At 32.8% G+C, this 25,607-nt stretch overlaps 1 protein-coding gene and 1 long non-coding RNA gene across 6 annotated transcripts in view; one reads left to right on the top strand and one right to left on the bottom strand.

Annotated features, from left to right (window-relative positions):
* Positions 1 to 25,607, top strand: part of LOC147832203 (uncharacterized) — a 31,136-nt gene that overhangs the window by 4,002 nt on the left and 1,527 nt on the right. For 2 of the 3 annotated variants that reach the window (XR_015518313.1, XR_015518312.1), the window contains exons 2-3: positions 1,343 to 2,855; positions 4,277 to 4,383. This is a non-coding gene — a long non-coding RNA (uncharacterized LOC147832203). Of the gene's footprint in view, positions 1 to 1,342; positions 2,856 to 4,276; positions 4,746 to 25,607 lie in introns of those variants that run through there. The other variant, XR_015518311.1, reaches the window with a different exon arrangement.
* Positions 7,116 to 24,200, bottom strand: nmu (neuromedin U). Of its 3 annotated transcripts, XM_087296565.1 has the most exons (10): positions 24,052 to 24,200; positions 19,327 to 19,382; positions 18,881 to 18,928; positions 16,393 to 16,452; positions 15,999 to 16,028; positions 15,686 to 15,736; positions 12,489 to 12,563; positions 8,968 to 9,021; positions 8,756 to 8,815; positions 7,116 to 7,392 (listed from the first exon to the last, which is right to left on the bottom strand). In XM_087296565.1, exons 1-9 carry the CDS (start codon positions 24,164 to 24,166, stop codon positions 8,780 to 8,782), a joined length of 525 nt encoding a protein of 174 aa, XP_087152691.1. In that variant the 5' UTR covers positions 24,167 to 24,200; the 3' UTR covers positions 7,116 to 7,392; positions 8,756 to 8,779.

Raw genomic sequence — 25,607 nt, 5'->3', positions numbered from 1 at the left:
CCATTCGCGATTAGACTCCTGGCATTCCATTGTATTACCCTGAATGTCATTTTATTTTATTAGCCTTTGCTTGTCTGGGGGTTCTTGAGGGTTTGAGTTACTCTCAGGTTGCCCTAGTAGAGACTGAATTCCCTCCATTGACACTTCTGTTATTCCAAGATGACGAGTTGCCGCAGATATTATGATTTTTAGTTTCTCTGTTCTTTTGTTAGTTTGAGCTGTACAGTTGATTACTTCTGCAATGAATGCTATAAAATTTACCTTGCTGACCATGAGTAAATCTGCATCCTGATTTGTTTTGAGAGTTTCTATTGATTTATTCGATCTTTCATTTGCATTCATAACTTGATAGCTCTTCGTGTTTCTTTGTTCATCTTGAACTTTTTTTACAGCTTGAGCATATGACATATTATACTCTGTTTTGTATTTCATTGCCTCCACAGCTTGTTTTTGAGCATTACATCCTAAATACGCTGCACTATGAGGACCTCCACAGTTACAGCACTTAGGTTCTACTAGTTCCCCACATTCACCATATTTGTGTTCACCTCCACATTTACAACATCTTTGCTTTCCCTTACAAACTTCTGCAACATGACCCAGTCTTTGGCAGTTGAAACACCTTAATGCAGGTTTAATGAATGTTCTTACTGGATAACAAACATATCCCATTTTTACATTATCTGGCAGTTGCTTCCCATTCATGATTATCATCACTGTTGTACTTGGCTCTCTTTTCCCACTTCTATTTGTTGTTAACCTTTTCACTTCTATTACCTTTTCACTTAATAACTGATTTCTTAATGTTTCGTCTGATAAAGACAGCGGAACCCCAGTTATCACTCCTTTAATGCCACTAACCTCTCCTGGTACATGGCATTTAACTCCGACTCCTCCAATCTCTTTCATTTTAATCAGCATTTCTTGTTGTTTTTTGTTCAGACAAAATACAAGAACTCGGTTGTTTGATAAATATCTGGCTGAATTTATTTCCCCAATAGCTTTTTTGAGCATTTTTGTTAATCTCATGGGATTATTCATCTCACCTATGCTTGAGAACATCATGATAACTTTATACTCATCCTCCATCCTCATTGTTTTGCTTCTTCCTTCTACTCCTCCTGTTGCTACCTCCTCAGAATCTGAACTTCTGTTCTTGCGCTTCTGAGATCTCTGTTCAACCTGAGACCAATCATCTTCCATATCTAGGTTGGTTGAATCATCCTCATCGTCTAAATTTCCTCCTTCACTCTCTTCATTCACACCACAGCTGTCGCTAAACCCGCTTCGGCATCTTTCCTTCGCCATTTTTCGACCACCGGCCCCTATTCTTGGCTGCTAGTTGGCACGCGAGAATCTACTAGAGCTTTTATTTATCTCATTGTTTTTATTCATCATGACATATAATATTAAGTGCATTTTAAAGAAATCAAGCAGATCGCAGGGAGTTCCCAAAATGCCATATTTAACGAACAAATCACTGATTTTCATAAAGATAACAAGAAATGTGCAGAGACAAAAATGCTGGGTTATTTGAAAACAAAATTTGGTACAATATAGACATACTCAACCACGGGGTTACATGTTTATTTGTTTTTGTATTCAATTTATAGCCAACTTTTACCCAACAGTTGGGTTTATTTGTATTTAACCCAAAGTTTTTGTTTTTTAAAATTACTTTGTTTTTCAGATAAAGAAATCATGAATTATGATTTTTTAAAAATAATAAATACAAATTATCATTATAAAATTATGGAAACAATTAAATAAAAGTCTCAAGCAAGCAAATAATAATTAATGATAATTATAAATAAAATAGCATCACTAAGTGCCCTAAAATATGAACCAAACACATTAAAAGTCTGTCCATTTTCCCAATACATTTATTTTCTGACATAATTTAATGACACTATGAATAGTTTAATTTTGGTATTTAATTAAAGGCTTATTGACCGCAGAGATGTAAAAATGTCGGTAACAATAAACATAGAAAACCTTCCTGTGCTTTAAAGGTTGCGTTTCGGCGTGAATTTTATGTTATACAAACGTTCCTAATCTTTGGCCCACATGTTCGCTTTTTTCTGTTTTGGCCGAGCGCCAATTAGGTCAAATACGCACCTCAACCCATCTTGAATGTGCTCAGCGCGCGCGAAAATTCTAGGGCGTGGCGTGTTGAGTGACAGTTGTCTTGTCCAATAATAAGATGATGCGAGTGCGCGACATGCTGCAGCAGTGCAGAAAGCGGAGCAAAGAGTGACATATCAGATAATAGTTAGTAGTAAAAGGTCAAATTAATATTTTCATGGAGTTGCTTGGAAGAAAAAAATAGTTACAGCTTATTTTTTTATAGAGACCCAGGTAATCTTACACGACGCTTAAGGTTATTTTAAAAAACCTTTACGTGATTTGCATAGTCCATAGACTAATTTCCTTACAAAAACATGTAAACGCTTCAGTGGCATACAAATAAGTGCGTCAGAGACGTGTCTGTCATGTTTAAACCTATCATAACAATATATTTTACCCTAGTTCTGTCATTTATAGTGCGGAAAAATGACGCGTATTGGTGTTATTAACACAGTTTCTTCTGCTAATTATTATTTAACCTGTTAAATAATTAACTATCGTGTGATACGTGGTTATTAAGCCGGCGGCTGTTGTTGTTAAATAATAATGATACCCTACAACTTGATATGAGACGGGTTATTAGCCCACTATTGTTTCATGTCTGCGCTTATGTCGGCAAACATAATCATATTTCTGTCATAAAATCTGAGCGGACTTTGTTTGCCACGTAATGTTTTCACCAAGAACGGAGAGCTTGTGACACCCAGTGGTGGAAAGCTTCACACGACGTAAGTAGATCATCCAGTGAAAAAACAAACGCACGGTGGTGCTGTTATCACGTTCCATCTTTTAGCGATTCATGTTTCTTCTACCTTTGTGGGGTTGATTTTGCTTTTACATTACATGTGTCCTTCTTATAAAGTGCTGTCAGTTGTTACTGTAAAAGTTCTGGTGAAGTTTTGGTGTTGTGATGGTATTAAGCAAGAACCAAAGCAGACCTGCCAGTTCAATTGTCACTAAAGTGTTTTTTTTTTTCTTTTTATAGTGCTTCATTCTCATGTGGAAGGAGTTCTTAAATATACCATTTATTTTTATTTTAGCGTAAAATCTCAAAATATTTGTTTAATTGGCTTCAGAACAAACCACAGTTTTCCAATTGCACTGAAATTATTACAAATTAGGTTTGGTTGTTTATTTTAAATGGATAGTTCAAAATTAAAAATATTTTTTTTTTCCTCTATCGAACACAACAAGATATTTTAAAGAAAGTTTGAAATCAGTAGCCATTGAACTCGTTAGTAAATACCATGTAGTGGATGCCAGACTTTTGTTAAAAAATGTAAAAAAAATAAATAAATGAAACAAATAAGTACTAGTATTTACACATTGTATATTTTGTTAGACAAAATATAATGTACTTGACTGATTACAAATAAAATAAAAAGAAGAACCATATAATGTCAACAGCATTATATTATATGGTTAGCAGTGTCGCATAACAGCTAGAAGGTCACTGGTTCCAGTCCCAGCTGGGCCAGTTGGCGATTTTGTGTGCAGTTTGCAAGTTCTTCTGTATTGGCGTGGGTTTCCTCCGGGTGCTCTGGTTTCCCCCACAGTCCAAACATATGCTCTACAGGATAATTGAGTAAAATAAATTGGCCATAGTGTATGAGTGTGTGTATGGGTGTTTTCCAATACTGAGTTGCGGCTTGAAGGGAATCCGGTTCATTCCTCTTGGGCCGACCTTTGAAATGGAGATAAAGCCGAAAGGGAAATTCATTAATTTTTTTGTAAATGCAAAAAAAGACATATGTTGACAGCACAATCCTTCCACAATCCAGGACAATGCTTCCGGTCCAGATTCAAGTTCAGTCTTCCAATCCAAAACTTTAGTGTTTAAAATGATTTTAAAAATGGTATTAGAAGGCCAGTTTTGTTTCAAACTTTAGTTTTATATGTGGATAATTCAATCATTACTGATGACCCATTTCATGTTGATCAAAATTACTTCTTTTATTTGGGAGACAAGATTTATATTTAATGTTTATAAATATTTATTTATATTTAATGATGCTTCTGTTATTAAATGTACCTTTGCTAAAGACAGGTCACAGGTCACCTCAGTTTGCAACTTAACCAGTAATGTTTGTTTGCATCCTAAGTTAGCTCTTAAAACCACTTGAACAGGTTTTGTGTGTTTCCTTCTCAGATTGATTGCGTTCGACATTTTCACAACCCTGAAGCTTCCTTTTTCACACCCAGCACCCAACAAAACACCCACTACAGAACTGATGTGTTTTGAGTCATTCCCTCCAGGTATGTCTATCTGTCTGGAGTCGATGAAGTGATCCTCACCATCTGCCCACTCATGTTTTGTGTCATGAGTTGCTTAAAGGTCCTACACTTAAGCATTCTGGTGTATTAATAACTTTATTATTGGAAATGTGTAAACATATGGTGAAGAAACTTTAAACAAGGCCATCTCTAACTTCCTCTATGAACGATCATTGTTTTTTATAAGATTTTTGCAGAGAAAATCAACATTTAAACATTATGCATGGGCACTTCTGTAACTGTATCTTGTTGTGAAATGAATGTTTGTACTATATTCAAGATAATGCAGAATGAGACTCCAATGTTAGCAGCTACTAAGTTTCCATAAACTATTTTTGTGTGCATTCTTATATATCACATCGGAAGAACATATATATTACAAAATATTTTCATACTCATATATACACTCACTGGCCATTTTATTAGACATAATAAAACCGTTAATGCAAATTTCCAATCAGCCAATCACATGCCAGCAACTCATGTAGACATGGTCCAGACAATCCTGAACGTGAACATGATTGTTGGTGCCAGACAGGCTGGTCTGAGTATTTTAGAAACTGCTGATTTACTGGGATTTTCACGCACAACCATTTCTAGGGTTTACAGAGAATGGTCAGAAAAAGAGAAAATTTCCAGTGAGCGGCAGTTCTGTGGGTGCAAATGCCTTGTTGATGCCAGAGATAAGAGGAGAATGGCCAGACTGGTTAGAGCTAATAGAAAGGCAACAGTAACTTAAATAACCACGCGTTACAACTGAGGTATGCAGAAGAGCATCTCTGAAAGCACAACACATTGAACCTTGAGGCAGATGGGCTACAGCAGCAGAAGACCACACCTGGTGCCACTCCTGTCAGCTAAGAACAGGATACTGAGGCTACAATTCGCACATGTTTACCATAATTGGACAATAGAAGATTGGAAAAACGTTGCCTGATGCATGAGTCTCGATTTCTGCTGTGACATTTGGATGGTAGGGTCAGAATTTGGCGTCAACAACATAAAAGCATGGATCCATCCTGCCTCGTATCGACAGTTCAGACTGCTTTTTTCAAATACACCTTATAATCAAATTGTCATAAAATTATTATTTTAATGCAGCGGTTTTCTAACTACTGTCATTTCTGTTGTCTTCTTGTTAAACAGAAAATAATGAAGTTCATATTTACATATACAGGTACATCCAAATGTCCCTCAGCTGCATAAATGATGTCTGGATGTATGTTATGGCTGAAAATATATTTTCATCTTTTTTGCACCTAATCAACAATTGAAGAAGAATTTAGATGTGGGTATATCCACATCTAAAAAAAAAAAGTTTTTTCTTGATTTCTTTTGATTGCGCAATTTACCTTAAACCTGCAGTCATTGCTTTATATGTTTGTTTGTTTTTTCTTGCTGATGGCCATTGGCTAACCATCACTTCCATGACTCCAATCAAATCATGTATTGCATCCGACTGACCTCAACACATAAATTCACCAAACAATTACAGTGTGGAAGAATTACAAGTTAACAAGAAGATGCAAAATCATTGCACAAACTTTGGCTTCATCTGAAATGACATACTACTCAAGTACTGTAGGTACTTCGTTTGAATTAGAATTCACTGTTACAAAGTAAGTATGTTCGTATATCAGTATAAATGTGCGTCTTATGGAATTCAAACACTGCATCTGCCATTTGTCATTATCACATGACCTACCTGCGTCAGTCCCATTTATAAATTCTCTCCATTTGCATGAACACTTCAGAATCTCGCTGAAGTATTCAGGCATCTAGGTACTTTCCGCCTACAGTTTTTGGAATACTATGAATTCAGACATACTACTCAGCTCGCATACAGTTAATCACATACTATATGGTAGGGAAGTATGCAGTTTTGGAGCAGCTTTAAATTGAAGATTACCAAAAAACTTTTTCAGTGGATTAGCAATATACTCTAAAAAAAAAACTAAACTTAATTTTCTTTTTTTTTTTTTACACGGATATAAATGTAATCTCATATTAAATTAATCGCACATTTTAAATTTATAATCCATCAGGGGCATACAATTGAATCTATACTTAGTAACACCTTTAAAAATGCAACTGATCTGAGCTATACTTTTAATTTGCAGGTGGAACAATTTTCACAGTGTAATACTCACTATATGAGTCATTTTGAAAAACTTTTTCTTCATATTTTGAGTAGTATTTAGATTGCATACTTTAAAGTAATGCTACTTTTACCTGACATTAATTTTTGAGTACTTTTTCCACCCCTGGTTACTAAAACGTTAATTATATTACTCTATCCAAAGCCACAGAGCCTTCCCAAATCTTCCAAATACCTCTTGCCTAAATTTACAGCATTTCTGGCACAGTCCCTTTAAAAAAAACAGTCACGATCCATGACGCAACACGCTTTACGTTATTCCAGGCCTCCGTTCATTCCCTCAGTAGACAACAGCTTAATAAACACATGATGTGTATTTATGAGAACAATAGACCATGAGCAACATTCTGCTAAACCGATAAGGGGACGTTTATCAAAAAGGATGCAGTTCATGAAACATGCTGTTTGGATGGATAAATCTAATTAGAAGGGCAGTGATCGGAAGTAAAGGTTGATTAATGCTTTTTGACTAATCGGTGTAGATCGGAGGATAACAAAAACACACACATTCATCTAAGGAGCCAACAGAGTCACTCTAGTGCTTTCAAGACATACATGGAGAGAAAACAATGATTTTATTTTTATTTCTTCATCTTTGATGGCACTGCATTTACAGTAAATCACATACAGTTTGGTGAAAATCACACTGGCACAATGAGGAAACATTTTATAATGCTTTTAATTCAAAAGACACTGCACAGTTGCACAAATAGAACGTTTGAACAGTTTAAAGACTTTATTTGGATTGGGTCTGTACATTCAACATCACAATTCGGGAGCGAGTGGTGTGGCATTTCAGGTGGGCTGGCTCTGGATCACAGGGTTTGGTGGCACTGAAACAGTTTGTTAAGAAAACGCTTGTCACATTTCTTTATACATTAACGTACATCAAATGTGGTTTTGCAGGAAAAAGTACACAAAGTAAAACAAAATATTCATTTACAATTTGTTTTTAAATGATTGTAAACAATTTATTTGGGCTGACATTAAACAAACAAATGAAGTTGAACATTACTAACTTCAATTTGTTTGTTAATTCAACACATATAAATTGTTTGCAGCAATTTTGCCAACATCTTTTTTTTTTTCAGCGTATGCCTATGAAAGAGTTACAGTAGTTCACCCCAAAATTTAAAATTCAATTCAATATAATTTATTCACCTTTTATTTGTTCTAAAATTTCATAAAAAAATCACAAAAAATAAGTTATTTTGAAGAATGAAACAGGCAGTCGCTGACTTCCTTAGTATGTAAAGAAAAAAGACTTCTATGGAAGTCAATAATGCACTCCAAACAAATATTTTGCTGCTTGTTCAAACTACTTGTTTGAAATAAGCTAATTCAACACAATTCTTGAGTTTTTTTTTTTGGGGGGGGGGGGGGGGGGGGGGGGGGCAACCTAATTGTGTATGTTCAATCCCTCTAATAAAATAAAAAAAATAGGTTAACTTAATTGATTTTTGTTGGGACAACATGAAGGAATTGTGGAACCCACAATGTTTTTTTTTTCCATTTTTAAAATGTTTTGGTGGCACTGAAACAGTTTGTAAAAAACATATCATGCTTCTTTACACACAAACAGACATTAATCTACATCAAATGTGGTTTGCAGGAAAAAGTATGCCTATTAAAGAGTGGGGAAAAAATGGAAAAATTCTGACCTCGTTTACTTACCTTTTACTTGTTCCGAATTTTTACAAAAAGAAGATATTTTGAAGAATGAGGCAGGTAGTCACTGACTTCCTTAATATTAAAAAAAAGACTTCTATGGAAGTCAATGCTGCACTCACAAAAAATAGGGGGGTGGCAAATTAATTGTTTTATGTTAAATCCACCAAAATTTGAAAAACAATTAAGTTAACTTGATCGATCTGGATAGCATGAAGGAATTATGTGGAACCCAGCATTTTTTACTGTGTGGGTTTCCAACATTCTTCAAAATATCTTCTTTTGTGTTCAACAGAAAAAAAAGGGATCTCATAAAGGTTTTCAAGCTGTGATTTAAAATATATTTTCATTTTTAATGAACCATTTATTTGATAGTCAAATGCCATTTTGACCATTTTGTTGTAAACCAGCATATGAGAAAGTTTTTTTTTTGTCCTGTAAAATGAATCTCTTTCAGCTTAACTCAAAACACAAGATAATTCAGAAATTAACTCAACATATTTTCCTCTGTCGTAAGAAATTAAATACCTGATTTTTCAGTTCTTTATTGTTTTACACATACTCATCAGATCTTCTTCCATTTCTTGGCTGCACAGTTGCACAAATAAAAAAGATTATATTAGAATAGAAAATAATACAAATAGAAAAGAATAGTTTGTTTCCACCAAAATATAATAGTACAAAATTTAATTTATATTTGATTTAATTTTAGATATGAAGTAGGTAGTTTATAAACCCACCCGATAAAGGAAGTATCCTCTGCTCTGGATGCGTCCCGGACCTTGAAGGTTCTCCTGCACACAGAACCAACGGTAATAAATATATAAACCTTTGACTAACTCACTATGTTCAGATGAATCAAAGGTTTGATGACGACACTGTTGTTAATGGTTAAAAAAGCCCACCCAAATCCATCAGGAGCCATCATTTACTCTTATACTCTTATAGCACAATAACACTTTCAGCATACAATTATCTCTCAAATGGACAGGAGCAATTAATCAAACTAAGACCGAACCATTCCACATCCTGCACATTAAATTAGAGAGACTCAAACTCATACTTGCACATGTCAGCCTCGTGATCCCATATATGTGGACAAACATGCTTTTAATAATGTTAATAATGTAGAAACTAATACTTTATATAAAAAATAAAAAAGTCAAACATTAATATCTCATATCTCCTTACATTGAGAATGCTAATACATTTCAATGCAACTTTATTACATTTAATGTATAAGCAACATCAATTCAGTGCATAAGTAATGGGCTCAGTTGTTTTCTTTTTTAAATAAATACTAAAATGTTGAAATTGATACTTTAAATAAAATGCAAAATAAACAGATATTACACTAATGTATTCTCCTTCAATTGAGACTCACTGATCTGTAAATTAATATATTATTTTTATTTATGAAACCACTGTTGTCTATTTTAACTTGCCTAGTTAACCTAATTAAACCAGTTAAGCTTTTAAAATGCACTTTAAGCTTAAGCTTCTGGCTAAAAACCTAGTAAATTAGAAGTAATGTCATCATGGCTAACACAAAAGAAATGGGTTAGAAGTTAGTTATTAAAACCAACTATTATGTTTAAAAATGTGTTTAAAAATATTCTCTCCATAAAGCACACTTTAATAAAATTTGACAGAAGGGCTGATAGTTTTTGCTTCAACTGTAAAAGATATAAATTCAGAGAAATAATTTTACTTTTATGTCAATGTAAACTTGAATATTTCCAACCAGAGAGAGAGAGAGAGAGAGAGGTGGTTTTCACACGCCTGCACTGTCTGTTTTAATAATTATTAACACTTGGCACTTTAATAATTAACACTTAACACTTAATTAATTCAACAATTACTGATGGTCAGAAAAGAAGCCCTGGAGCAAAGTCGTGATGAGATATGATCAAACAGCATATGCCATTTCATCAGGCACCGCAGGATTGACGAGAAAACACACTTCATCAACATCCCTAGAAAGCGAGGCTGTTTTCATCATCTATTCCCGCAGTTACCACCGACTCTCATATTTATTGTTAACGCACGTGATTAAGGCAAGCAAAATTAAATTTCATGATAAACACAAAGTTTGGGAAAACATAAGCAGTTCTAACTTAGTACAGCCAAATGACTTAAATACTAAACAGATTATTACATTTAGTTTTTTTTTAGAGTTGTGGCACTAATTCAAACGAAATGTCAATGACATGATTCCTTACATTTATATAGCGCTTTTCTGGACATTCAAAACGATTTACATATTTTTTGGAGGGAATCTCTTCATCCACCACCTGTGTGCAGCATCCACCTGGATGATGCCATGGCAGCCATATTGCACCACACCACACATCACACACCAGCTGATTGGAGGAAACAGTGATGAAGCCAATTATGATGTGGGGATGGTTAGGGGGCCATGATGGACAGAGGCCAGTGGGCAAATTTGGCCAGGATGCTGGGGTTAAACCCCTACTCTTTTTCGAATGACATGGGATTTTTAACGACCACAGAGAATCAGAACCTCGGTTTAATGTCTCATTCGAAAGATATTGCTTGTTGAACAGTAGAATCCCCATTAATACACTGGGGCATTAGGACCCACACAGACCACAGGTTGAGCACCCAGTGCTGGTCCCAATGGCATCTCGCTAACACTACTTCCAGCAGCAACCTAGCTATCCCATGTGGTCTCCCATCCAGGTACTGACCAGGCCCTGCTTAGCTTCAGTGGGCAACCATGAGAGAGTTGCAGAGAGCTAGTTGCCGGCTAACACCTCAAACACTCAAAAAACTGATTTTTGCTGTTTGTTCAGGCTACTTATTTTATAATGAGCTGAGTCAACACAATTCTTGAGTTTTTTGGGGAACAACTGAATTGTTTTATGTTCAACCAACTTAAATTTGTAAAAACTATTAAGTTAACCTAGTCAATGTGTGTAGGGACAACATGAAGAAATTGTGTGGAACGTGTTTACACTATGTTTGCACTGGTAAACTAACTTTCTGCCATTCTGTGCCTGCCATTGGCTGGTGGACTGAGAAAACAATCATTCGGTTGCATTTCAAACACATTAATGTCATTCCCATAATAACAACAGAACATGGTGCTTTTCTAGACTCAGAAAATAATAGTTCAAACTACTTATTTAGAATAGGCTGAAACAAAAAAAAATTTAGATTATTTTGGGAAAACTTGATTGTTTTGTGTTCAGTCCTCATAATTTTTTCAAAACCAGTTAAATAAATGGTTTACAGTATGTTGAGACAACTTGAATCAATTGTGTGAAGAGTTGCATTTTTTGTACTGTACACTGTAAAGAATGCTGTTCCACACAATTTCTCTATGTTTTCACAACACAAATTGATTAAGTTGACTTTATATGTTTTTTAAATTAAAGTGGATTGAACATGAAAAAAATAAGTTGTTCCAAAAAACCTTAAAAATCATGTTGTTTTGACTCATTTTTAAATAAGTAGTTTTAACAAGCAGCAAAAGTAATTTTTTGAGTTTATAATAAAGAAAACACACATGATACACTTTCAGTGGCCGATCAAATTGAACAAGCGTTTTGATTCTGTACACTTTATAACTTAATTTATCACAATTCTGAGTTCTGATATCTCACAACTGTTGCAATCTCAGGGTTGCCACATATAAACCGACACATTTTATATTCTTAGAGGTATAAATAGTTTAACGTAATCTAGCATTTAGAAGGAAATAAGTCTGAACTATGAGCTATGAAATAAAGCAGAAATTTCAGTTGAACTCATTTTTATTCTGTTGTATACTGAAAAAAATTATTCAAAGATGATTTAAGTGGCTGTAGAGAATATATTTGGGCTAAATTTAAACAAACAAAGTAAGTTGAACATTAGTAAATTGTATAGAAATTGTTTGCAACAATTTTTCCGACATATTTTTTTTCAGTGTAGAAAGAAGTTTTTATTGTTTCATATCATTGCCAACACCGTTATTTAATAACATTTGACACTATTACACTATTTGAAAGTATTTAATTTTTACAGGTTTTTTTTTTTGTAATAATTGTGAAAAAAGAAAGTAAAATTAGATATACAAGGGGACATGATCAGGAAAGGTCTGGAGCCAGGACTCGAACTAGGGTCACCCAAAGAACATGTGTTTATATGACATTAGGTCTGACAGCACAATGTCACTTTAGTGGTTGTCAGCTGTGTCATATACCCACAATGCTAATGTAAACTGAATAAGGGTTTAAGCATGCAGGATACATACATTTAATTTCATTCTCCTGCTTCTTCTTCTGGCAAGCTGGGGTATGAGCTCCAGAAGAGGGTGCAACACAGTAGACTGACACATACACATATACAGAGAGATATCATGAAGACACACATGGAGAGTTATGAAAACCATGAACATCTGCTCTTGCCCTGTGGCCAGGACTTCGCAGAGAGGACTCTTTCAGTGCTTGATATCACACACGTACCAGTCCTCAGTGCGATGCAGTGTTCATTTTGCACACACAGTGCACTGATGTTCAGTAGATTCACAATCACATGCAGGCCATGCGAGCACACGACAACATGCTAGATGGCGAATGTCAAGTTATGATATTAAAATCAAGGAGAAATGTTATTAAATTCCATGCATATTTGCGACATGTTACACAAATATTAGATGAACTGCTAGCACTTCACGATAATGTTTCATTTGTTCACCACATTAAAATCTGACATGTGGCAAAATATGTCAATTATAAACATGACATACAGGTACTTATATGAACATACATTTTCAGCTACTAAATTCACAAATATGTATATACATTTCATATATAGCTACTATGATATTATATATGTGTTCATATAGTCATATGAAGATAATATATAATAATTATAATATATATTTGATGTACATATTTGATATTCCCACAATTGAAAAATATCCATGTAAGTGGCAGATTGTTGCAATATTTCTATATATATATGTTGTGAATATGACAATTTATATATCCAAATATGAACTTGTATGTCATGTATGTGTATATATATATATATATATATATATATATATATATATATATATATATATATATATATATATATATATATATATGTATATATGTATATATGTATATATATATGTATATATGTATATATGTATATATGTATATATATATATATATATATATATATATATATATATATATATATATAGATGTATATATGTATATATGTGTGTGTGTGTGTGTGTGTGTGTGTATATATTTATATATATATAATGTGCCTATATTTCCATCAATATCAGATTTCTGTATAGGTTAAGATGAACTAATAATAAATAATACTAGCCAGTATTATTCTTAGATAATCAAAAACATTACTAATAAATTTTAAGACCAGAAGGTAGTTAACTAATCCACAAAATATTTTATTAATAGCAACAAACATTAATAATATATATATATAATTATATATATATATATATATATATTTATATACAAACACAAACACACACAGTTGAAGTGAGTGAAGAATGATTAAAATATAGCTTAAAGGGGCTAATAATTTTGTCCTTAAAATGGTGTTAAAAAAATAAAAAAACTGCTTTTATTCTGGCCGTAATAAAACAAATAAGATTTTCTCCAGAGGAAAAAATATTATCAGATATTATCAGAAAAAAAAGAAGAACAAAATTAATTCTAAAAGGGGCTAATAATTCTGACTTCAACTGTATATATATTTATTTTATATGCCTTAACAACATTTCAAAATTGAGGCTGTGAAAGTGTTTCAAAACAACTCATATCACTTATGACAAAATCACATGTTAAATTTACATGTTGAAAGTGTGAGCTCATTGTTCACATTGAGCACATGTGAAGCATGTAGATTTTGTATAAGGAATATGGATGTTTGAAGATGACATACGTCTGTGTTGAACATGCAAGGGATTGAAGTTGGAAGGAAATGGCATTAAATACTTAATCTGACAGCATCAGCACTAAATGGTGTCTAAATTAAATTAGAAAAGTCTACTTTAATGTTAACGTGAAATAAGGTTTTCTTCTTAGTTTGAGTGTATGCAATAATATTAATTTATTCAAATATGTTGACAGTTTAGGGAATTAAATAAATAAAATAAATTTTAAATAAAACATTTAAAATAATAATAAAATCAAGTAGATTTAAAAAAAAGAAGGAAATTTACAATGATGTTGATGCTGTCAAGAAGCAGTCATAGGGTATCTATAGAAGTTTGTTTCTTCAGAAATCTGATGCCACCATAAGTTCAAAAAAACTGTTCCTGTGAGTTACAGTTAGTTAATATCTCACAGTTGTTTCAAATTAAAACAGTTTGAAGTGCATATATCCACTTTTTTTGCAGAATTTGCAAAGACAATTTTGAGATGCAAAATTATAATTCTGTTTCTCTCTTTCTCTTTCAAATCAGTTCAAAAGAGCTTTATTGGCATGACTTGTCAAGGATTGCCAAAGGATTGCAAATTACATAAACGTATAATACATAAATACATACAAATTAGAATTATGATTAATACATATACAAACAATAAAGAAAAAAGACTAATATGAGGATTGAAACCATTTCAAAAGAGAAAACAATATATATTATTGTTAAAATATGCAAATAAAATGCAATACACATTCATTCAGATGGTTTGGATGTCTCTATCTGTCTCTCTCTGTTTCTCAGATTTTAGGGTTTATATTTTGTAATTCTGGGTGTATATTTCCCAAATCCGAGTTACCATCTTGGCATTCTAAGTTTACAACACCCAAGTTTACATTTCAGAGGTTCAAGTTTAAATCATGCAGTTCCAAATTTGGAAACAAACTCATTTTTGCATTGACATCTTTGTCTGAAGTCAGTTTATATCTTCCACTTCCCAGTTTACATGTCACATCTCCACGAATAGTGAGATATAACATATAAACTCAAAACAAAGCAGTTACCCTTTTATTCATTTATTTGTTTGTTTGTTTGTTTGTTTGTTTGTTTGTTTGTTTGTTTGAATCTAGTGGCAGAAACAAGCTTCTTTATTAATCGGAGATTGCATGCATACAAAAGGAACTTAACACTGGATTATTTTATTTACTGTAGCAAGAATAAATAATGTAAAATGATAAAATAATTTAAAGTAAAAGCAATATTATGCCATGACATTTTGTTCTATTATTTTTTGCCATAAATATTTTGTTTGTCAATACTATACACATTTTTTTGGAAACATGGCTAAGATTATTCATTCAGTTTTTTGCATAACCTTGACCCAAAATCCAGCTGTGCGGTTGCTTAAAATGCTATTAATTTCATTGACTTATTGTAATAGCAGAGTAATAGACCACAGATTACAGTGTGCAGATGTGTGTGTTACTGAAAACAGCGCAGCATAGCAACAGTGGCTGAGTGTTAAAAGCAACAGACACCAAACAACTCTTGAGGAAACCTACCGTCCCATCAGACAATCCTGCCCCGTTTGGTTTAGTGTAATGAAATAAAAACTACACACACATGTACACACACACAAACACAAAAGTTACACACACATATATATACAGAAAAGTGAACACAGACAGAAAAGCAGTACAGACAAAGACATGAAAACCATTCATACATAAAAAATATATAAAAATGCATCATCCATATACATTCAAACACACATGAATAGACCAAGATTAAAGGATGCTGATGTTATGGTGTTATTAAATTCTCATTGCATTGAATGTGCAACCTCAAATTGCACAGCAAATGACATATACTCACCCTTTTGCTGGTCTCTCGAGCTGTGATCTCCTGCATATCAAAAAGCATCATTTGAAAAATCATAAATCTAATGTTTTTCACATTCATCTGTTCAGACTTTATAAACATCTCACTAATATAAGACTCATGTGTCCCCAAAATGTGCCTTAATGATCATTTATTTAAAAAAAAAAGCTGCCTCTTTTTAGGGTGTAAGCAGATTAATGCTATTCTCGCAGTATGTGTCTTTCTCTAAATGAAAATGAGCTGCTGATCCCCGCCTCCTTTTCAGAAGAGGGTGGTGCCTTTACAGCTCTGACAACAACAAACAAGATGAAGTGCGCACAAGTAAAATGTCAGATGATGTGTTGCAATTTTAACAAGCTGGATATGTAATTGCTTACGTATAATTTACCTTCGATTTTTGCAGTGATCCCAGCATTAGGAAACACAGGTCCTCCAGGACGTCAGATGTCTGGCAATGTAAAATGAATTATAGACAATTAAAATGTCTGACAGATAAAACAAAACACACACACACACACACACACACACACACACACACACACACACACACACACACACACAAATAAACAATACAGTTAACCAAATATAATGTAAAAATAAGCTTGATTATATTTATGTAGAATTTTACATATTAAATACTGTTCACATTTACCACACTGTTAAACATTTTCAACAAACATACAGTTGAAGTCAGAATTATTAACCCCCCCCCCCCCTGAATTATTAGCCCCCCTGTTTATTTTTCCCCCATTTCTGTTTAACAGAGAGATTATTTTCTCAACACATGTCTAAACATAATAGTTTTAATCACTCATTTCTAATAACTGATTTATTTTATCTTTGCCTTGATGGCAGTACATAATATTTGACTATTTTTCAAGACGCTTTTATACAGCCTAAAGTGACATTTAAAGGCTTAACTAGGCTAATTAGGTTAACTGGGGAGGTTATGGTAATTAGGCAAGTTATTGTATGATGATGGTTTGTTCTGTAGACAATAAAAATAAAATATATAGCTTAAAGGGGCTAATAATTCCGTCCTTAAAATGTTTTTAAAAATTTAAAAAAAATTATTTTAGCCGAGAAATTAAACAAATAAGACTTTCTCCAGAAGAATAAATATTATTAGACATACTGTGAAAATTTCCTTGCTTTGTTAAACATCATTTGGGAAATATTTAAAAAAAGAAAAAAAATACAAAGGGGGGCTAATAGTAGTGACTTTAACTGTATAAATGTTTCACACAAACATATTTTTAAAATTGTATATGAAACAACATTTTAAGAAAATACGGTAACACTTCATTTTGATGGTCCCTATTGTATATTTTATTGACTAAAAGTTACATCGCAACTACATTTCAGTTACTTCCTTTTTGAGTATTAGCAGACGGTCTGCTCAATATTTAAAGATACTGCACCTTCAACACATTTAACTGACTATAAGAAACTTTGCAAGTACATGTCAACTTACACTAACCCTAATGCCGAGTTCAGACTGCATGATTTTCAAAGTAGTCATGTCACAGATGTTTTCACACTGCATGACTATCTGGGCTAGCATTTCGTCGTTGCTTTGTTTACACTGCAAGATGGATCGGCGACAGGGACTTTCACACTGTATGACTTTACTATAGGAAGAATCGCCGACAAATTCGTCCAAACTACGTCTCACAGTCAAAAACACGTAGTATATCTTTTGTTATTAACTACATAATGAGAAAGAAGCCTTTAATGGGGTAGAACATGTACATGTTTGCTCACCTGGGTTTAAAGGGAATAAGCCATTTCTCCTCAACGTTGATAAAAAACTAATTTCTTTCTGTATGAAACGTCAAACAGACAGTTGCTCCTGAGTCCTGTCAAACCTCAACTAGTTTTTCCTCCATTTCGTGGGTCCAAATAAACCGAAAATGAGCGCTTTTAACTTCTCCCCCAGCCTCCCGCTGGCCTGCAGCAGGCATACATACACGCACGCACAAGTGAATGCCGCTCTCTCATTGGCTGTAGGCGATGGCTGATGTTATTTTCAGTCAAAACTCAATTCACACTGCATGATTTGAATCTCCGACAGTTCCAGATATTTAGCACGCCAAATATCTCACAGGCATAGGCGACTCATCGGCGATTCTCTCAGATTGCGTCTTTGAAAGTTCATACTGTGTGATTGTCACTCACGTGCACGAGCAGCGATTTGCCTGTGATTTCAGGCAAGTCAAAATCGGGGCTAAAATCACGCAGTCTGAACTAGGCATAACCCCAACCTAATAGTCTACTTATAATCTTTTGAGAATTAGATGGCATGTAGATACAATGTAGCTTTAATTTAACAAAATGCATTAAAGGACCATCAAAATAAAGTTATACCCAAAATACTATTTTCAGAAATAAAATGTTTCATTCGATTTGTTGCTTGCAATTAATTTGTTAAGTTTTCCTATAACAAAAATACAGCAACAACAATCTAGAAAGGGTTATTATAGTTAAGTAAAACTGAAATTAAATCCTTACACCAAAAAAATAAAATAAAATAAAATAATAATAATATATATATTTAAACGAAAAGTGAAAATATCAATAATAAAGACGTTTTGGATAATTTATTAATTTAATTAAACAAAAGCCATTAAAATACCTGACATAAAATAATATTTCACTGAAACAAAATTGTTTTTTTATGGTTTATTTTTTTAAATTGTTGTGATTATTTGATGATAAAATAACTAAAACCAATATAAGTAATTAAACAGACATATTTTAAGCAAAACTGGCAGCATGACTAAAGCTAAAATCGCTTCAAAGAAAAATATAAGCTAATTGAAATTAGGAATAAAAGCAGTATCTCTATGATACAAAAACATCGCTCCATTACTCACTCTAAAGGACGGGTCTGCGGAGAGGTAGAATGAACACAAATCAGTTATCTACAGGAAAAAGGCAAAACACGACTGCAATTATAAGCCCTGCAAACATGAGCATTCAAAGAACAGATATAGGAAGCGAAATCTAACTAAATCATATATAATTTTTTTGTTCCTGTTGTTTTTCCCTATGGCCGGAAACATGCATTAAACTGTGCTTTCATATCCCAGTCTCTAGATCCCCAGGTTTGCCGATGTAATTGCTCATGGACACACAGTCCGCACATGTAAACAAAGCAGAAATGTAATCATCAACTCGACAGGGCAAAGTTAACAGGTATTAAAACTAAACAAATACAGCGTAAGTCATTTATGATGAACTTTTCGTCTCTGGGGAACTGTGTATAGCTGAAGGCGTTATAAGAGACTTGCTGAGAGAGGTTAATGTAAATCATACGCACCTGGGTTAGTAGCTGCTCATGCTCTAGTGAAGATGGATTCAAGAGCATCGGAGCACCTGCAAATCATGCACAGAACATTATTACACTGTTAAAAAATATTACTTGACTTTACTTAGAATAAGTGAGTAAACATGTTGCTATTAAAATGATTTGTTGACTCTTTAACTGCCTGCTTTACTAATTGGTTGACCATATTTTGACTATTTTAAATAATGACTGTTAAACTCATTTAAAGAATGACTGTTTTTAAATAATGGTTCACAAACACAGAATTGTTGGTTTACAAAATAATCAAACAAACATGATCTTGTTGCACTACTACACTTGATTTTGGTTTTATTGTAAAAACAAACACACAAGAAAGCATGTTAAGTGAAAATTTTAAAATTTTTTTAGCATAATTCACAAATAAAGATGATTTAGTATTCAAAAATGTTGTATTTTATTCCAACACAATCTCATGGCAATTCTAAACTTTTTGATTTTAATGGCTAATTCGTACAATCTAATTCATACAATTTAGTACGATTTGCTCATCACCCAATGATGGTTGGGGTTAGGTGGTGGGATTGGGTGTCACGCCTCCTTTTTACATTTACATTTTCGTACGAATTAGCCACCAAACTGACTAAACGTAAAATAATTTTTTTCCTTTGTGAGATCAGGCTGTTTATTCTGGTACTTTTAAACCAACATATACCATTTGGTAGAGGTTGATATTTTAGATATTATGGGATGTGTTAAAAAATGCACTGAGTGTGATGTGAACTAGCGACATTAAGAGTTAAGAGATGCAATCCAATATTTTTTCCTTGGTGGAGCAGTTAAAGGATTAAAAAAAGAGAGTGAACATGTTGCTTTTAAAACGATTAATTGACTTTACTTAGATAATTGAGTTAACCTGCTGACTAAAATTTTTAAATAAATGGGCTATGTGCACATATATAAAAATTAAGTTAAACCAACCTGCTCCAGGTTACAATGAGTTTACTTACTGTTTAAAGTAGTCAACTTGTTGATTTTTAAATTACTCCATTTCTTCATGTAAACTAAAATAGTCACTTTTTACAGTCTACGTGTGTTAGAGATATTGTAAAATTGTAAATAAAAGGATGATTAGTGGAGTATATTAAAGCAATTTATTTTTGTACAATAATAATTCAATCAAACAAGCTGTTCTGAAAGAAAATAACTTCTATTTTCACCTGTTAACTACTACACACTAGCATACTATGGAAGTTTATTTCTGAATAAAAAAGGAAATTCTGACAATAATAACCTTAAACTTATGATTGTAAATTAAAGTGAAATAATCTTCAAATTCAGTTTTTGTTTTATAAATAAAAATGTTTTGAGCTATAAATTATGATTCAGTTTTGTTTGTATACTTGTCAAAATTGTTGCAAGTATATCTTGCAATTGTCAGGAAAAAAAATTATTTTATTGTGGTCACAATTAGAAATTTAAAAATAACTCGGAATTGTAAAAAATAAGGTCAGAATTAGGAGAAAGCCAATTTACTTTTTTTTGAGAAACTTTTGTTGCCAAATGTAAACTCATAGCAAGTTTTAATTTTAAAACAATTTTATTTTATAGCTCAAAATTCTGACATTTTCCCACAGAATCGTGAGTAACATTTTAGTTTGGAGGATGAAAAAGTAATTAAAAAAAAAAAAACTTCAGAATTTGGTAAAAAATGTAAAAAATTTCAGATTGTAAACAGAATTAAGAGGACAAAGTAAGAATATTGAGAAGTAAACTTTTATCCAAAGAAAGATATTTTGCAAAATAAACTTGAATTATATGGAAAAAATATATACATATATATATAATAATATAAAATATTATAATATATAATAATATAATAATAATATATACATAACATTAGTTAATTTAAAGTTAATTTAGTAAATTAGTAAAAGTGTTTAACAACATTAACTAAGTTTGAATAATCTTGTAAAGCATTTATTAGGTTAAACATGAACTTCGAAAGTTGCGCTTGTCAACATTAGTTAAAGCACAGGGAGTTAACATGAACTAATATGAACTAATGTTATTTAACTTTACTAACATTAACTAACGTTAACAAACATGAATACATGTCGTAACAAATTTCTTACTAATTGTTTGTTTATTTTAGTAAATACATGAACTAATGGACCATTATTTTAAAGTGTTTCCGAAATTGAATTCTGTGAAAAATTCTAAATTATGATATATAAACTCTGAATCCTGGACAAGAAAACTACTTTGATCACAACATGAAAATTGTGATGCATACATTTGCCTACCTGCCTAAATTTTAAAACTACCTTCATTTTCATGAGTTTTCTTGCAATTGCATCACTAAATTGCCAGTCAATCTGTAAACAGGCAGCTGTAATCCTTATGAGGTTTCATTAAATAAGTCTAATTAGTCCTGCTTATCGATTTGCTTGTTTTGGTGTTTTTTCCCTTCTTTTCTCAATGGAAAACCTCTAATTTAACAGAATTCATTTATTGATCTGCTGTTTGGATCTCTCATTTCTGTCAAAGGGTGTTTCCTTTGATTGATTTATAGGACTCGTTAAATTAAATCATTAGACTGTAAATACTCAAGTAGAAGTCAATATTAAAGAATAAAATGCACTGTGATTGTACTTTTTTTTAAACTTGCATGTATCTTAATGCCCCTCTGGGTGTTTTATGACATTTAACAATCATGATCTAATCATATCTGTGTATCAATAAATGAGTCACACAGTTGTCAAGGCTACTAATCTGACAACATCTCTCCTGGCGTTTCATACACTGTCATTATGTTATTCAAATTCATGTGACATCACTGCTGACAAAATTGCCAAGCGCTCTAATGTAAAATAACATTTTTCCAGTGACATCATAATTAGCAGTTACACGACTGAATCTAATTTGACAATAAATGGCTCTTGGTGTATAGAGCGAATGCTTTATTGCTGATGACTGGTCTTTTTTTTATCCTCGTGGTGTAATGATTAAAATTCATAAAATGATTCATAAACTAAATCTGATGCATAACACTGTTTACTCCGACCTCGTTTTGCAGGTCTATTGGAAAACATCCAATGTTTTAATAGTGCTAATTAGCCCCAAACTAACAAGGCACACTCTCAGAAAAATATCAAACATGAAAAGCGGTCACTGTGGCAGTACCGTTTCAAGAGATACTAAAATTATTTAAATAATATAAACACTGAAATACATGATTTAAAGATGATTGCTTGGATTTACTTTTTTTTTTTTTTTTTTGATGTTAAGTGGTTGTGACTGATTTATTTGGGCTGAGTTTAAACAAACAAATTTTAATTTGTTTGTTTAAATTCAACACATAAATTGTTTGCCAACATTTTTTTTTCAGTGTACAGTAGTATATTTAAGGCATTGATACTGTACATACCCAGAAGTGTGAGGCGGTTTTGAAGTTTTGAAAAGAATAAAGTTTTGAAAAGTTACCATTCCAGTATCAGCTTATATTGCTTTTCAGCTTTTTTTTCTAAAAGAGCATTCAGTTTAACAGATTTTTACGTATGTACACTTAGGTTTAATGCATCACAGTGACGCATTACCAGTTATCTGACACACTAATGCAGCACATTTGCAGCACACAACCTCAGGCAATAGGTCTAAGCCTTCAAAATGGATCAAAATAATTTACAGGCAAGAACTTAGTCTAAAGATGAAAGCACATTTTCACATTTATTTGTTTCAAAAAGATCATGTCAGTAACAAGTTCTTAAAATAACCACTTTTCTTGTGAGAGTACCAAGAAAAAATAACATTTTACACTTTAAATAATATTTTGTGGAATAGATTGTTAAAGGGAAGGTTCACCCCATAATTAAAATTCTGTCATCAAGCTGAAAACCTGTAAACATTCACTTGCATAATGAACCAAATATAGAAGTCAGTAGTTACAGGTTTTCATCTTTCTTCAAATTATCTTTTTTGTGTTTAACAGTTAAAGAAAACCCAAACAGGTTTGGGAGCACTTGAGGGTGATTAAAGAGTGAGTAAATTTTCATTTTTGGGTGAACTATTTCCCTTTAAAGGTTTGACATGAATGCAAAACCTTTATTTTAAGGGTGTAAAGTCAAGTTGGACACTCATTTTACACCGTTCTACCATTACAGTTTGTAATTTCTACTTCATTTCTCATATATATTGTTTGTTGTTGTTGTTGTTGTGGTTGTTGTTTTAATATCTTGTGAAAAATATATATTTTAAATTGTATGCATTTTTCAAAAAAGTCATTTTACTCAAACACATAACTGTTAATCATAAATCCTGATAAACTAGAATAAAAAAAAACTAAAATTAATGTGACTAATGCTTTTATCCTTCAGGAAATCCTCACTTGACTCATTTGCTTTGGGGTTTTCCCAACACGAAGAATGCGACCCAACAAAACCTTTAGGCTGTCTATGATGCAGTCAGTTTTGCAGATAAATTGCTATTATTTCTTGAAATGTTATTTTATGCATTAACAATATTTTATTATTATTAGCGCACTATTAACAAAATTGTTTCGCAGTTTCAACCCAACAATTTAGATTTAAGTTTGACAGAATGAAAACCCTCACGTGGAAAACTAGCTTTTTAACGAAGAGATAGTTCATTAAAAAAGAGAAGAGAAGTTCTAGACGACAAAACTTCTTAACTTAAATACGATTAAAACAGTAAAAACGCAGATGTATGGTTTAGACTTACTTGTGGTGATGGGTATGAAGGAGAGGAGTAGTACCGCGAGCATCAGGGCGGAGGTGTTTCCCGGGCTCATCGCGCTGTGAGCGGTTGCGCGTTCACATTGATTGCTGTTCCTCATGCTCTCTGTCGGTCAGTCTGATGCTTTAATTCTCACTCACACTTACCAGGCAAACATTATCAACTCTCGCAGTTACACGCCCTCTGCCTAAACCCACGTCATATTGAATGAGCCCCTGCACGTGATACATTTACACAAACGATTATGATATGTGAGTGGGAACATCCGAATTCTTTATGTTTCAACCTTTCATGTTAACATATAGGCACTGCATAATAATGCTTCTAAAAGCGTACATCAGACTTTTAAAAAAAGAATATTGCTTGTTAAATGACAAACGTTAGAGAAATAAATATTTGAAGAGTTTTGGGTTGAAAGTCTAGAAATATAATGATTACAGGGATCACAGAAAAGGGATGATGTTCACTGACTGATATACATGCACAATTACTGTTTATATTCATTAAATATGCATGTTGTGGTCCCTCCGGTTGACAGCAGTCATTACAGACTAGACAAACACATTCTATTAAAAATAAGAGACATGTTTGTCTTATTTTAAGTATGTTTATGGCTAAACAAAGAGGAAAAAATCAAAAAAGTACAATGTTCTGTATCCTCTGTCTTTCTTCAGCATATATCTGTGTCTGAGAAATAGAGACCTGTTCATACCTGATCTGATAAATATTAGCATCCACACACGCAGACATTATCCTTCTGTTTATTATGAAAGTGCTTCAGTTTTGTCTGTGTGCAATCACTTATAACTGTTAATAACATAGGGACATTAGGGAACAACAGTGAATAAAGTTTATTTTTAAATGATTTTAAAAACATAGTATGTGATTTTTGCCACTAGAGGCTGTATATTAACAACAAATAAAGACATAGTTTGATGACTCAGTGACTGAGTGTACAATCCAGGGAGTTGTGGTCTTCATGACATCATAAATCATGTTCATGTATGAGCTATTCAAAATTTTAATTATTAAAATAATAATTAAAATTATTGTGAATTATTGTTATTATCTACAGGGGTCCCTCGTAACCCGCAATAGGCGAAATCCATGAAGTAGTCAGTTTATTATTTTTTTAAGGCTGAGAATTAGAATGTAACAAACCAGAGTTTCATTTATTCTGTAATGGTGCCCTACAGCTGCGTACTTCTACGCAACTTCTACCTTTCTTTACAACCCATGCTCATTCTAAATCGTACCTCTATATTTACTTTTGGATAGCACCAAATATGTCTTAGGAGCTACGTTTTTTTTTTTTTTTTTTTTTTTTTTTTGCAGTTTTAGTTTTTTGCGAATCCACCAGAGGCAGCTGTGTACGCTTTTTGAATTTCTCTCATGAGTGCCATTTGCGCTTGCTGTTGCCGCTTAAATCCACCAGAGGCCGCTGTCAGCTGACTGTTTGACTGACTAAGCGATCGACTGACCCACCCTCCTCCTACCCTAAACCCAACCAATAGTATTTTAAAAAGCAACCCAGAAAAGGA

Source organism: Danio rerio, chromosome 20, assembly GCF_052040795.2.
Source record: "Danio rerio strain M-AB ecotype USA chromosome 20, GRCz13ab, whole genome shotgun sequence".
In the NCBI taxonomy this organism is placed as follows: domain Eukaryota; kingdom Metazoa; phylum Chordata; class Actinopteri; order Cypriniformes; family Danionidae; genus Danio; species Danio rerio.
This window is presented reverse-complemented; position numbering and strand designations above follow the sequence as displayed.